Source organism: Diadema antillarum, unplaced genomic scaffold, assembly GCF_040938485.1.
Source record: "Diadema antillarum isolate AM-2024a unplaced genomic scaffold, OU_Dant_1.0 seq00001606_RagTag, whole genome shotgun sequence".
Classification (NCBI taxonomy): Eukaryota; Metazoa; Echinodermata; class Echinoidea; order Diadematoida; family Diadematidae; genus Diadema; species Diadema antillarum.
In genome coordinates this window covers 107,171-122,462 of record NW_027272319.1, presented here as the reverse complement: position 1 = coordinate 122,462, position 15,292 = coordinate 107,171, and the positions used below count along the sequence as shown (strand labels likewise).

Sequence of the window (15,292 nt, the reverse complement as noted above, 5' to 3'; positions counted from 1 at the left end):
AATAAGGACTAAAATTTTCTTGGTAGATTGCAATAAAAACAGGAGCTCCTAGAAGATGGCCTGGGTCACGTTGTAGGGATGGTCCCTTTTAGATACCAGTATGGCGACTTGAAGACACACACACTCTGTTGGAGAGAGAGAAAACAGCAAAACAAAATGGAAAGTGTTACATAATACGTTTCACTTTCTCCTATTGAGTATTGTCTAAAAAAAAAATGTGTGTATTAGAAATGCGTAATTACACATATTTATGAAATATTTATGACACTGACGGACCAAAACTGGATAGTCGGTGTAATTGGTTGAGGGGCATATGGCAGAGCTACCAAGTCTCACGCATTCTGCGTGAGACTCAAGCATTTAGGGGCCATCTCACGATCTCACGCATGGCACCCATTTTTCTCACCCATCAAGCAAAGTTTGCAACTTGGGCCTATAATAATGAGCATAGCTCAAAAGATTAAAGTGATAATTGCAAAATGAAGGTATATTTCCCTTTTGTCTTATCATCACTTAAGTATGCACCTGATCGCACCATTAAGAGCTAAAAATTGAACTAGAAATGTCGCTATGGCGACTGATGCCTCCGCCATAATGCATGATTCTCCCAATAGGTGTATAGTACAATGTCTTTACAATGTGTGATGACAGTTTCACATAACTGGCAAAATATCGAAATGACAGGTTTGTCAGAAATATCTTGAATGTTCACTTTCCATGATCTGAGTTTGCTATAATTGTCTATTAAAGAGTGCAGGTACACATATTGGGGGAACTGAAAATTTTTACTGGACTTCTGACCGACCTTATTATAAGTTTATGCATTGAGTATAATTTTCAAGGTAAGAAGAAAGAGTGTAATTACAGTACAAAATATATCTTTTTTTTTCATTTAAACCTGACCTTTGACCCTTAACCTTTGACCTTCTGGCCGGAAATTTCCAAGAGAATCTCCATTACGTAATACATGTACATATATTGAATTTTAAAACTAATAATGCAATCATTGCATAAACTAGTATATGAGGAAAATAGTAACATTTTGAGGAGTTGACCTTGACCTTTGAACCCCTGACTATTGACCCTTACCCCTAAATTCCCTAGATAATCCCTGCCAGTCAGTAGATGCATATGTACCAAATTCCATGAAGATACATTGAACCATTTGCGAGAAAAGTGATATTGCAACATTTTCACCTAACCTTTGACCTTTTGACCTTTGACCTTATGACATGAAACTCTCTCTGGAGAGTCTTTACGCAGTAGTACATGTCTATACAAAGTTTCAAGAAAATAACTGCGGGCATTGCATAGATATGGGGGAAATAGCAACATTTTTAGCATTTGACCTTGACCTTTTGACCTTTGACCTCTTGCCAATGTCACTAAAATCTACTCAACTAATTGTCCCATCATACATCATCCTTGGACCAAATATGGTGAAAGCTGCTTCATCCAGTTTTGAGTTATCACGTAAACAGATAAATTTTAGGATTTGACCTTGATCTTTGACCTTTGTCCGATTTCACTGAAAAACTCATCAAGTAATTGTCCCATCATACATCATCCTCCAACAAAGTTTGGTGAAATTTGCTCCATCCAGTCTTGAGTTATCGCGTAAACGGATGCAATTTCATGATTTGACCTTGACCTTTGACCTTTAGCAGATTTCACCCAAAATCTAATGAAATCATTGCCCTATCATACTTCATACTTGGACCAAGTTTGATAAAATTGCAGTAAATATTACTCAAGTTATCGCGTAAACGAAAGCGGACGGACGTACGTACGGACGCACGTACGGACGGACGGACAACCCGAAAACATAATGCCTCCGGCACCACTTCGTGGCGGAGGCATAAAAAGCTCCTTACCGTGGGACTCGGGCCACAGGGGGAAAAACGCCTCCCACACCCTCCCTCGCGGGCACATCGCATGCCGAGATGTCGAGTCATGAAAATCTCACTCATAAATTTGTTTTGAACTTGGCATCCCTGATATGGACATGCAGTGTAACTCTTCATTACTTGTTCGGTAAAAAACACAAGATGTGGAACAAATTTCGTAAATTTGAGATAACACTCAATTATGTACCTTAAACAACAGTTGAGTTGTGCATTGCTGCTGATCACGCATTCCCAATGGGTCAGTCAGTAATGGTATAACAGCATAATAAAAAATCATTTTAACGACAATTTGTTTGATACCCACATCTATTTATTGTATAATACCAAATTAATGATTATCCTTGACTTTCTGGATTCTTTTAACCAGCCCCATAATCATTTTTTTTTTTTAATAGATTTCAATAACAATGTGACTTCATGGAAGTGTCCACACTGTGCAACATTTTATATTTTGCAAAATATGCCTTATTTTTCTCTCACCTTGAGTATCCTATCAAATTCCGCCTTGCTGGATAGGTCCACTCCTAGAAGTTCTTTGCATTGTTCTAAAATGAGGGTCTTTTTCAGCTTGAAGTTCTCTCTGAACAGATCAAGTATGACTCCTCGAAACTACAGGGGGGAAGACAACAAGGGAAACATTGAAAACTACAATATCAAATCACGTTAAGAAAATGCTTAATGCACAAACAGGGCACACATTCATTATGCACAGAGCCGTGTAGCAAAGCGTTCAAGTACAGTTGTATATACAGCGACACATGTTTGAGATGTTTAACATGTGCCTTTGAGAGTATGGAAGGCCATGTGTGCCATACAGACACTGGCCCACAGAGAGAATATTGACAAGACAGAAGTACTATCACTATACACCACCACACTAACACACGTATCCCACACAACCAATTGGGATTTACTGAAAATTCTAAATGAGATATTCATAAATTTAGTGAGTAACTCTTCCAGTCATGCTTGTGAAATGAATAATGTCTTGCCATCTTCACATCCAATGGTACATGTATATCATTCTAACCTGAATGATCCTCTTGGTAAGTACAACATCTGAAAAGCAGGATTTAATCGAAACCAAAGTTTATTAGGTATTTATGGTATTTTGCCTCCAAATATCACAGATATATCACTATTCAATTTAAACTCTATTCAGTTATTCAGTTCAATATACAGTCAACCTTGCTTAAGTCGACTTCGCATACGTCAAATAATCGCTTAAGTTGAAGGTCTTTTCCTGTCCTCTTTTTTTATATTCTATTGATTAAAAATGGATAACAGTATGACTTAGACGCCCCTGTATCCACTTACTTTGTCGTGGGCGTCACCCAAGGCTGTTCGGCAAAATAGTCTCTTGTCTGCCACCTCTTTATACTGGGCTGGCCACTAATGCATGAAATACAAGAGGGTGAGTGACAAGAGCTATACACAGAACAGTTTATTTGTTTGAACAATTATCCCTGATCATTTGAACCACACAAAAGAACTACAAGCCACCAAAGGTCTTCACCATCAAAGAATATTGAAAACTAAGAATAGAGACCTTTGTCATGATAACCAGGTTAACATGAATATACTATGTGTATGGACGCACATACATACACTGTACAGATAACAAAGCTCAGACACTGTTCATGTAAATGCACAAGGCTAAGAAACACTGATGAGAAACTTTGGCATTTTGCGACATTTTTCGAGTACAAGTTATACACTATATACACATCCAAATGAATGAGAATAACAGGACACAAAACATACATGCTTACAAGAATTTGACTCTACCCATGAAAGATTATCAATCAGAATTAAAAGAGAATTGATTCGTGCAAAATTTGTTGATAAGCCCACATCTGTCATCTCATTTATATAAAAAGTGCATCCAACAGAAAATGAACCTTGTTGTTGTATACATAGGAAATGTCTCATACAATACTATTGGAACTCCCAAATTACACAATCTACATGCAGAGGAAGAGTTAGCACACAGGGCTACAAAATGTAGAGTTAGGCTTTTTTGCATGTGATTTTAGGTCCGAGACCAGAAAGTGTACAGTAAAAGTGGAAATTTTCGCGCATTTCGCGCAACCCGAAACTAGCGCGAAAATAAAAGCACGCGAATATTTTTGCTTGCCATATATGTTCTTGTACTTACTGTCTTGATTCCGCGGAATTAAAAACATGCGAAACTCTTCTCATCAGGCCAAACGCGAAAAATTAGTCGCGCGAAAATATCCACTTTTACAGTATAGCTCTCTCTACTGTTTATGCAGCTGCTGTACATCATTGGACATCTGGACAGACTTTAATCTGAAGCTCAACCATTCATACTGCTAGATATTTATCTTTGTTGGACAACCCACTATGGTATGATTTAACAGTCAATTATGAAAGCCTTGGTGACACTGATGGACCCAAGGATTAGGTGATCTCTCCTCACTGACAATGGATTTTCAAATCACCTATGCCTACTAGGAAAAAGAAAGCACAGACCTCTGCCAAGCAGCTCATATCCACCACTGATCTTGTTCTTCCATAGAGATCAGTGATCTCCACCCATATGTACGCGTGCTGAAAGTCGCTTGGTTTCCCAATGAAGCCTTTTGTAACTTCATCAACTTCCAGCTGCACCTCGCCTGAGCAGAAACTAGAGCACACACTTTAAAGCGCACATGAAAACCTCAAATACGTGCACCTTGAACTCCCAAGTTCATTCACCCTACCTGCCAAAATATCGAAAATCCTTCATAAAATCCATAAAAATTCCCGGATCACTACCAAAATTTAATCATCTGTACCTTGTGTCATTTTCAACCTTTCCTGTAAGTTTCATTCAAATCTGTTTACAACTGTTGGAGTTATTTTGCACACAGACAAACAAACCAACCAACAAAGCAACACTGAAGAAAATATAGCCTCTTCCCTTGGCAGAGGTGAAAAAAAAGAAACACAGTCTATGAACAAACTCTACACTGACGGCTCACCGGTACTTGGAGGAGCGTGCATCCTATATCCACTGCACTCTCTTCCAGCAGTTTGTCTGTGACTCCTGACCCCAGCACATGACCCGGAGGACTCTCCGTTAGCCGCCCCATCAAAAGCTTCCTCATCTGTGAGATGCTCAGGATGGCATGCTCCTTGAAGATCTCATTGAGAAATGACATGAGTTCAGTCCTGAGGTCGCCCTGGCCCTGAGGGGCGGGGCTGCCCAGCTTGGGATAACTGGCAGAGCTGGATCGGCGCCTACCAGTCGCATGCCCCACCTCGCCCACAGAGTTTGTAAGTGCATGGTTCCCTGCATCCAGGGAGGACATGGTCGGGATGCGCGAGGGCTCCGATGGCCGGAAGTTGTCAACATCGATGACATGATTGGAGTGGTCAGTATTCGAAATCGATGTTGCCTTGGTGGGACTCGAGTCGGACATTGAGGAGGACTTGCTTCTCGTTCGACTTCTTGACCCCTTCACTCGCTCAGGTCCAGTACTCATGTCAACTGCAAGATAGGATCCATGCAAGGTCATTATACTTCAAAATATTCTATACTTCTTATGCTGTCATATGAGCAAGGCATGCAGACATGTTATTGCAGATACAATTACGTACATACTGTATGTATGAAGTTACATAATTATGCCAAGACGTCTCCAAATTGGGAGATTATTACAAGTAGCATCTCTTAATTCATACAATGCCCCTTCATCTATCACTTGAGACTCTACAAATCTCTTCCGCCTCTCCTTTTTTTTTCAAACATTAGCCTGCTTTCCCTTATCTATCTGTCTATCTCTCCACCCAGCTATCTTATACAATGTATGTCTTTGAGTTTCTATCTCTGTCATTTCTCTCTCTCTCTCTCATGCTAATATCTTCTATTTGAGTTTTCTAATCGTGACAATGCAAACTGTTACAAGAGGAACATCTTTTGGTTTAAAAAAATATAAATGATACCCTGTTTCATGTGATTGGTAATATATAAAACATGTCATATCTACCTGGATCTTTTCCTTTGCCCTTCTTTTCCGTCTCATGTTTGGGGATCTTCAGAACCTTGGAAAATCTGGGGAACAGAACATAACACACACTCTCTTTTTACTCGGATCAACTCATCATATTATTATAAAATTATCTTTGTAACACAGATCGAAGAAGAACTTCACAAGTCTATTTTTTAAGTCCAGGAGCTCAAAACTGCGTTCTTAAGTACAAGACACTGACACCAAAGACAGATTTTTCTAAGCAGAAGGAAAAAAAATGGAAGCAGAAAAAAGATGTAAATGATAGTAAACTGACACAGCATTAACTCAAACCTGTCTGTAGTGGCCACCAAGGGGGACAAAAAAGTGGCTGTTATAGACAGATGGCTGCTGCATACAGTAACAGTATTTAATATGGCTTTTCCCTCAGCGGAACTTCAGTTTAATATACATAGTGGCTGTATGCGGCAGGTGGCTGCTAAAGACAGGTGGCCACTAAGACAGTTTGACTGACAAAAATATCAAAGTGAATCACTGTTTGGACTCACTGCTGCAGCTTGGCTTGCCAGATCATGTGCTGCCTCTGGGCAACATCTGCGTGGCGGTCAACGAAGTCCTTGTCCGGCTCGAGGAGGAACTCCCACCCCTGGTTGACCCTTGGCCTTGCCATCTGCTCAAGAATCTCTTTGGTGTCCTCTGCTTGCAGCTGTGAGCATCATAAATTCCTCACAAATGTCAATTCACTGGACTAGCAAAGAGTTACGTCTAATCACAGACATTAGAATTGTCTTATCTATTACATGCAAACATCATTCTTCACACATTCAGGTGTATGCATTGTAGTGGGGCAGATATGTGAAAAAGATGCTCACATCCGGCGGAAAATATGAAATTTTGCACACAGTGATTTCAAAAATTGCCGGATCCAAGAGGTCTGACCACGGGGTCGGCCGCCATTTTGAATTCCAATATGGCCGCTGTCAAAGATCCCTATCTTTAGTTCTGAATAACATAGGCCATTAAAATTTGATACATAAAAGCATAGTGATGTGACCACTTCAATAACAGACTTATTTGATATGTCTGATTAGCTGCACGGCAGCCAATTTGAATTTTCCTACATAGTTGCCATGTTGGAGTGTGGAAAATTTCTATCTCGGGTTTGCAAATTAGGCTACCTGATTGAGCGCGCATTTGTAACTGACTGAGTGCGCGCTATTGTATTTACATTGTGACGTCAGTGAAAGGTGCATTATGATTTATTTTTGCTGCACTTTTTGACATGCCCATGAATTTTAATCATGATTTTTGTCTTGGCAGCTATATTGGAATTCAAAATAGCGGGCATTGCGTTTGTCAGACACATCACATTATTCCATTTTTTTACTCAGCATGTAAAAATACCTGTTTGCAGCTAATTTCCGCGTCACTCATCACGTAGAACTTGAGAAAGGGATTTTGACCTTTTCGTCGAGGCGGCCATCTTGGAATTTAAAATGGCGGCCATTCTATGTTCGTCAGGCACTTCAAATTAATCTGTCATCAAATTCAGCATGTCATAAATTTTGGTGCCACAGGTCATTTAGAACTGAAGATAAGGATCTATAAATATGTTTTGTGATGGCAGCCATATTGAAATTCAAAATGGCGGCTGACCCCGTGGTCAGATCTCTTGGATCCAGCAATTTTTGAAATCAGCGCCCCAAAATACCCCTATTCGCAAAATTTCACGTTTTCCGCCGGATGTGAGCATCTCGACCATTTTTTGGTACATATCTGCCCTACGGAGTGTTTGAAGGATCACAGGTTGAGAAAAGCTTAGGACACACATGTGATGGAAACTTTGAATAGAAACACTTAGTGGTAATGAATGTGCCACACTGACACATCCATGTCATTTAAACTCTTTGATACACCACAGGTCTAGAAATGTCTCCACCGACCACCTTGGCTGGAATGAGCTTCACCTCATCACACAAACAATACACAAAATGTAATTCTCTGTACGTGGCTAATGATAGTTAACACAGTTATGGCAAACAAATCAGAAAAGCAGTCTTCCACACATCATTCCCTTACCTTTGTGACGGAAGCGACTTCTTTTCTCACCACACACCGACTTTGGGTGAACCTCCACATCTGAAAGGGACAAACAATGTCAGCTGTATTCACGTATGTGCTTCTTTCATGCACAATCAGCTAAATTAAATGATTTTTTATTTGTACTGTGGTAAAATGTATGAAAAGCAAGCACAGTCTATCTCTACGGGTGTAAAGAAATGCACTGGCATAAACCCTCAAAGGGGGCTAAAAAAATAAGCACTTTAGAAGACTGAAAAAAAAATCTTTTAACACAATGAGTTCAGTGTTTTCTGCATTGTTGTGATCAAATTCTATAATCTATTTTCAAATACACTCCTTTTATGTGCAGTGCTCTAAATTCTTCTGAAGCCCCCCTCCCCCCCCCCCCACAAAAAGAAACCCTTCCTCATACCATTCTGTAATTAGTGTCACTTCTGTATTTTCTGTTCTGTGTTCATATCTTTGAAAGATACCCCCAAGTGAAATGGAGCTTGATACTTATCACACATAACACCAAAAGAGTGTTATCGGACTTGTATGACAATTTCGCAAGTGGTTGAATTTGCGATTGAGAACCATAGTGATGAATGAGAAATAGGTATTACAACCTATTCAAGAGAAAATTTAGTGAGATATCACCTTCGGAGACAATAAACAGTGCATTTGTGTTGTGGGAGCCATTGCTTTGAGAGTTTTTCATTTTGGAAAATATCAGTCAACACAAGAAATTAATGAAAATGAAAACACTACGAAATATACTGCAGATACTGCAATTACACTGATGTACATTGTAACTTTGTTAAAAACAAGACCTCTTTTTTTTTCTAGTCTGTCATCATGGATGTTAACGTCATGCTCAATTCTTTACTTCTCTACTATCATTGCTCAAGTACTATACAGCTGAATTCACAAGGAATTTCTCTTCTTTCTGTAAACTACATTTAGAGCTCTACGTGTACGTGATGAAGAAGAACAGGGAACTTACAACATAGTCCCGTCCACGGCAGAGAATTTCTGAAGACACTCCACTGATGGGGCTGGAGGTATCCTTAGGATACAGCACTTCACTGCAGCAAATTAAGAACACATTTAGCAGTGTTAATAGCACAACTAGTGTGAGTCTGTTTTTCACGATGACCAAGTCAATTTCTCTTCATTATTATCATTTTCTTTTCTGTATGCAAGTTTATTGTAGTCATGCGTCACATGATGCAGGTCTACATAAAGAGTCAAAACACATGAACATTTTATTCAAATTCATGAAAAAAGTGAACAGTGAACATGAACAGTTCGATGGTAAAACGAGGTAACTCTATTCTTCCTCATTTGAGACCTCTGCAATTAAAGCTAATAAAATATGAGGAAAATTATACACAATAATCAATCACAACACCATGAATATTCCTTTTTATATTTCAGGTGAGGCATCTCTTTCATTTTGCTCTATCTGATGATCTTATTCTGTTCTGCAATCCCTCTTTACATGTTACCAGCCAAAATATTAATTTTTCTTTCATGGAAGGCACAAATGATTGAAATTGTACTGATCCTCACTTCTGGGAGATATGTCAATCACAAACTATGTTTCCATTACTTGCAGCATCATTTCATTTTAGCCATAATATTGGCTCTTAAATAACAAACATCAACACGTGAAGGAACCTTCAACTGATCCACAAATATGCATGCAGTGCATCAGCATATGTGACCCTGCACCACAAAACAAACAAAAAGTTGCCAAACATGAAATCTTAATTAAGAGCATATTCTGAAAGAGCAGACTTTTAGCTTTAAAACAGTTCTGGTCGAGGTGAAGATTTAGCTTTTAACGTTTTGCGTGATATTCGGAAACCACTCTATGAGATGTCAAAGAGCATGCATTTCTAAGGGGTATCAAAAGTTTATTCGATGAAAATCGGTTTTGAAATGGCTGAGATATCCACAAACAAGGTGAAACAAAGAGATCCTAATAAAGTTGTGGAATGTCGCCTTTTATTATTAGCACTTTTTTGGATATCTCAGCCGTTTGAAAACCAATTTTCATCAAATAAACGTTGAATCCTTCTTAAAATTACATGCTCTTTTATATTTCATAAGAGGTTTTTCATTATCTCACTTAGGAATGTTCAAAACCTGAATCCCTACCTCAACCAGTACTGTACAGTCCCTTTAAAATGATGTATAACTCAAACCAGATTGATTCTCCTAACTTATCTAAATATTAGAAAGAAAAAACAAACTTAAGAAAGTGTGAACTGAGAAAAGAGGCTCTGAAGTGCAGTGTCTATTCAAGCGGTTAATCTTTACCAAGCCGTGCTGGCTGTGCAATGAATGGGACAAAAAACAGGATGTAAACCACTGGAGTAACAACAATGAAGAGATTATCAGACTAAATTGAAATTGATCATGCCTTATTCACACATTCTGTCCTTAATTAATGCCAACTTTCAAAGCAGTAGCGTTATCCCTTCAAAAGTTATAGGACTTGAAAGTGAAGAGTGTGTACAAGGTTTTTAAGAAATGAAAACGGGACTCTAAAGACACACTTAATCACACTATTCTGCCAAATAATGTCCCAGAAAAACGGCTAAAAAGCACACTTTCCTGCCCGTTTTATGATCCCAAATTTTAGCATAATGTAGAAGAAGACTTGCTCTTTCAGAAAATGAAAAGTCAACCTTGACTTGATTGAACCTTTTCACCTATATTCAGTCCTCACACAAAATCAGTGTGTGCGACTTTTTGTTCCTTTTGTGATGCACGGTCACATATCAAGTGATATGCAGATTGAAGGAGTCTCATTCATCTCTGGTCTAAGAATCATTCCAGGGATTATGACCAGTAGACACACTGCCACTATAGTAAGGATTACATGGGTGTGTGAGAATACTGGCAGATAAAATCTAAAAAAATTTGAAAGTTATGAAATAACTGTCTGAAATGCCATTAAACTGTAAATATTTCAAAGCATAATACAAACTGCCAACAAAAATGTCTAAAAAGTGGGATTTGGATAGAGTGAAAAAAACAAAAATCTGAACTCAGATTAAACTCTGAACTCTCACATCCCTGGGATTAAGTTCCTCACCTCTTTACCACCCAGGTGCCCTGTACCAGGAGGGCTACAGTCTGGAGAGCCTTGAGGACGGAGCTCTGGTCATAGCTCCCTGGTAGGATGGCCATCAGCTGGGAGAAACGGATCACTTTGGCTGTGTGTGGTCAAGGAAAACACACGGGACAATCATTTAAAGAGAGAAATCTGATATTGATGATCATATGTGACCGTGCACCACAAAATGAACAAAAAGTCGCACCCCTTGATTTTACGTGAGGACTCAAAACAAGTAAAATGGGTCACCTAAGACAATCTTGAGATTTTCATATTTTCTAAAAGAGTTATCTTTCTTCTACACTATTCTTTAGTTTGGGATCATAACATGAATGAGAAAGTGTGTTTTCAGCAGTTTTTCTACAACCCTTTTTTGGGGGAGAGTAGAATGATCAGGTATGTATTAGAGGCCCCTTTTCATTTCTTGAAATCCTTGGTACACTCTTCACTTTCAAGCCTAATAACTTTTGAAAGGATAATGCTACTGCTTTGTAACTTGGCATCAATCATGAACAGAATGTGTTATAGAACATGCTCAATTTCAGCTTAATCTGATAATCTCTTCATTGTTGTTGCTCCTGTGGTTGACATCCTGTGTTTTGTCCCTTTCATCGCACAGCTAGCGCAGCTTGGTGAAAGATTAAACGCTTGAATAGACCCTGTACTTCAGAGCTTCTTTTCTCAGTTCACACTTTTCCAGAGTGTGTGCCTTCTTTGCAGTATTTAGATAGGTTAGGGGAGTCCATTTGAATTGAGTTATATATCATTTTAAAGCTTAGAGACAGTTCATTCAGAATCTGCCCTTAACTAAAAAACCATGTCTGGCGACTTTTCGTTGGTTTTGTGATGCAGGGTCACATATTAAATTGGAACTTTGATGCTCAGGTAATGGAGGAAGATGGTGATGTAACGAAGTGGAGATAATGATAAGCAATGGTCACAAGAGAGGAAAGGAGGAGGGAAGAATGAGAGATAGAAGAGGAGGAGGAGGGATGGAGAAAAGAGGATGAGGAGGATGAGGAAGAGGTAGAAAATAGGGAGGAGGAGAGGAGGAAGAGAAAGAGCAAGAGAAGGAAAGAATGACAGAAAATGAGAGGAGGAGGGGTATAGATAGTTAGGGAAACATGGAGGAGAAGGGAAGGGGAGAGTGGGGAGCAAAGAGAGGAGAAAGAAGAGGATGAGAAGGAGGAGAAAGATGATGTTGTAAGACTATAAAGGAATGATAATGGGAATGGTTGCCATGACACATACAGAAGATGAAGACTGGGATGAAAGACGTTGGTAGAAGAAGACTCACCATTGATGAGCAGCGCTCTGACTTGGTCTGGCAGCGTCATGGTCTTGAGTTGTGACATGGAGAGAATGTTGACCGGCATCTTGGGCTTTGCCAGCTTGTCCTCTTCTGGTTCAGGAATAAGCGATGACAGATATTCTCTGGCAAGAAAAGGGATATTAATGTAGCAACAACATAAACTTCATGCAATGAGATTCATATCTGCTACTTTCTAGTCTTGAGTCATTTGGTTCCATTTGCTCCTGTGACAATTGGTCCCATGAAATATCTGCATAATGAATCATCACATCAAACTAAACCTAAAACCCTATCACAACCCTAACCTCAACCTTAAGTCCTTGAAGAAAATAAGACTGGAGCAATTGTCACAGGAGCAAATGTCAAGTCACCATGTCAGTTACAACACTTTCTGTATACTGTAAAACAAGGAATTTTCGCGTGCACTTTAATTTCGCGAATTTCGCGAGCGCCAAGATTCGCGAAATTAAAATGCACGCGAAAGTTCTTGTTTACACTATATGCATTGAACGCCAGTGGCACTTCGCGAAAATTTTATGCCGCGAATATATCATGTTTTACAGTAACTTGACTGGGGGGGGGGGGGGGGGGAGGATGTGGTAAAAATACTTATGGCATAAGAGTCAGGTTAGCAATCAAGGCCTGACAAGTCAAGCCACTCTTTGCTAACATCTTTGCATATGAAGAGATTCACTATTCAACAGTAGGAGCATAATACATTATGAACATCTGCAGAAATAAGTGGTTCCTGAAACAAGTGAATCTTGCAATAAAAATATTGGGGGAAAAAATGCCTTATGTTGTGGTCACCAATTCTTTTTTAAGGTTTGTACAGACTAGGTCATCAGATTTCAGAATACAGTGTAGATGCTCCTGATTCTGTCTTTGGCCAGAAAAGAATAGATCTATAAAATGTAATAAATGTACATGCATTTTGAATAGCTTTCTTCTCTCTTATAGACACCCTCAGAATAAGGAATTTAATGAGTTATGACATTTAAACAAACAATGAGACAGTTTTGTTACCACATTTGATTCAGAAATAATTTATCAATGATATAAAACCACACAATAAGCACATATCTTGAGCATTTCACTGTCACTCTTCTGGAACAACGTAATTCTTTATGCAAAGCTCCCAAATGAGACTCTGTGGAATTTTTCTACATTATCTCCTACACTCACTTTGGAGGTAGAACTAGTTGGTTGATTTCATTATCAACAGACTGGCAGTACAGCTGCTCTCTTTCTCTCTCACTGAGAACATCCTGTAGACAGACAGACAGACGGACAGACAAATAGATACAGCAGGTGAGTACAAAGATAGGTAGATGAATGAATGGGTAAAAGAGTAGCCAAGACAGATTGATAATTTAGTACTCTAATTTTCGTGGTGTAGAAATTTGGCACGACATGAAACCAGCCAAAAATAATGGTCGAAAATTGTTTGCATGTTGTATGGAGTACTAATATATTTTGATTCTGCCGAATTAAAACACAAAAAAATTCATTTTACTTGACTGAGTGCAAAAAACTCAACAAAATTCTTGAGAAAATTGTCACTTTTACAGAAAGTATGCAGGAGACAAAATCAATGAACCAATGAATGAATAAATGACAGAACAATGAAAGTAACTGAATAAATGACACGAATATACAAAACATATAAAGTTCATGTATCATCTGGATATACTCTCATGATTAAAATTCAGGAAGGTGAAAGAAACTGGAAAAACAAGGTTCAAATCAATGCCTGCTCTTTCAGTTTTGAAGAAAGGGGAAAAATGTTGTAAATATATGCCATCTTAGTCCATGAACTACCATTTAATCACTGAAGATTGAGTTCTAACATATGATTTGTTCCAGGTCTGGAACCAAGATATTAAAGTGTTCGATTATTTCCAAAATAGCTCTTCATACATCAAGGCAAGTTTGATTCCATGAACATTCATACTTATGTTAGACTAATAACATCAGCTGGACACATGTGCACGTAAGTATAAAGTAATATCATCACAGCGAACTTGATAATTTATCAAGGAGAGGGTCAGTACTGTATTCATGCAGGCGACAATGCATCAGGTGGATATGGGTTGAATACTAACTCATTTAGCCTTTCACTTGTAACATATGTTGTGTTCCAATAGAGAATGGCTCAAGTCGATAAGGAAAACTAGTCTCTGTCATGTAAAAATCCACAATCAATAACAGCCCTAAGAGTCGACTGTCAACTCACATCAATAGGTCTGTGGTGGACATGAATCCACTGCTCCTCTGCCATCTTCTGCTCATGGTACTCATACGATGCCAGGCGTCTGGCCCGAGCCTGGTCTGTCTCGGGTCGGACCATTTTGACTGTGACCGGCTTGGCATCTTCCTCGTCCTGGGAGTCAGTCCCTGGGTTGTGAGAAGAAAACAAAAAGGGCGGGACATTAATTTAGAATTTAAATCATGTCATCTTTTCTCTGAGTTTCATCATCTGAAGACTCTTGAATTGACATATTTGTAAAATACAAAAATGCTTGTATACTTGGTGTACAGCAATGATCTAACCATACTTAAATACATGAATGTGTAACAAAGAAGAACTATTAGAAAAGAATGTTATATGACAGGAATCTTACTATGGATGACAGCGATCTACGATATACTCAGAAAAGCAGTTCTGGTGCATAGCAAGTTCTTGATTTTACGAGTAGATGTGATACTGCATCAAAGAATGAAAATACTATTAAATCTACTACTGTAATGACCTGGTTTTGATGACAGTGATGGTAATAAAAGTAGTAAGTATGAGTATGCAAAAGCAGAAGAAATAGTAGCGAGAACAATTTAATTGATTTATCAACCCATTGAGGACTGTTTGGATTTTGCTGCAATGCCCATTTCCCATGGACGCTTGCCC

The 15,292-nt window shown here is 38.8% G+C and overlaps 1 protein-coding gene across 1 annotated transcript in view; it reads right to left on the bottom strand.

Annotated features, from left to right (window-relative positions):
* Positions 1-65: 65 nt before the first annotated feature.
* Positions 66-15,292, bottom strand: part of LOC139711060 (DNA-directed RNA polymerase III subunit RPC5-like) — a 31,911-nt gene continuing 16,684 nt past the window's right edge. Inside the window, exons 7-18 of the mRNA XM_071622980.1 lie at positions 14,624-14,784; positions 13,573-13,655; positions 12,373-12,509; positions 11,055-11,175; positions 8,952-9,033; positions 7,964-8,023; positions 6,433-6,590; positions 5,903-5,967; positions 4,895-5,403; positions 3,225-3,299; positions 2,388-2,516; positions 66-125 (exon numbers count right to left, since the gene is read on the bottom strand). Coding sequence (XP_071479081.1) covers positions 66-125; positions 2,388-2,516; positions 3,225-3,299; positions 4,895-5,403; positions 5,903-5,967; positions 6,433-6,590; positions 7,964-8,023; positions 8,952-9,033; positions 11,055-11,175; positions 12,373-12,509; positions 13,573-13,655; positions 14,624-14,784 — 1,640 coding nt within the window. The remainder of the gene's footprint in view (positions 126-2,387; positions 2,517-3,224; positions 3,300-4,894; positions 5,404-5,902; positions 5,968-6,432; positions 6,591-7,963; positions 8,024-8,951; positions 9,034-11,054; positions 11,176-12,372; positions 12,510-13,572; positions 13,656-14,623; positions 14,785-15,292) is intronic.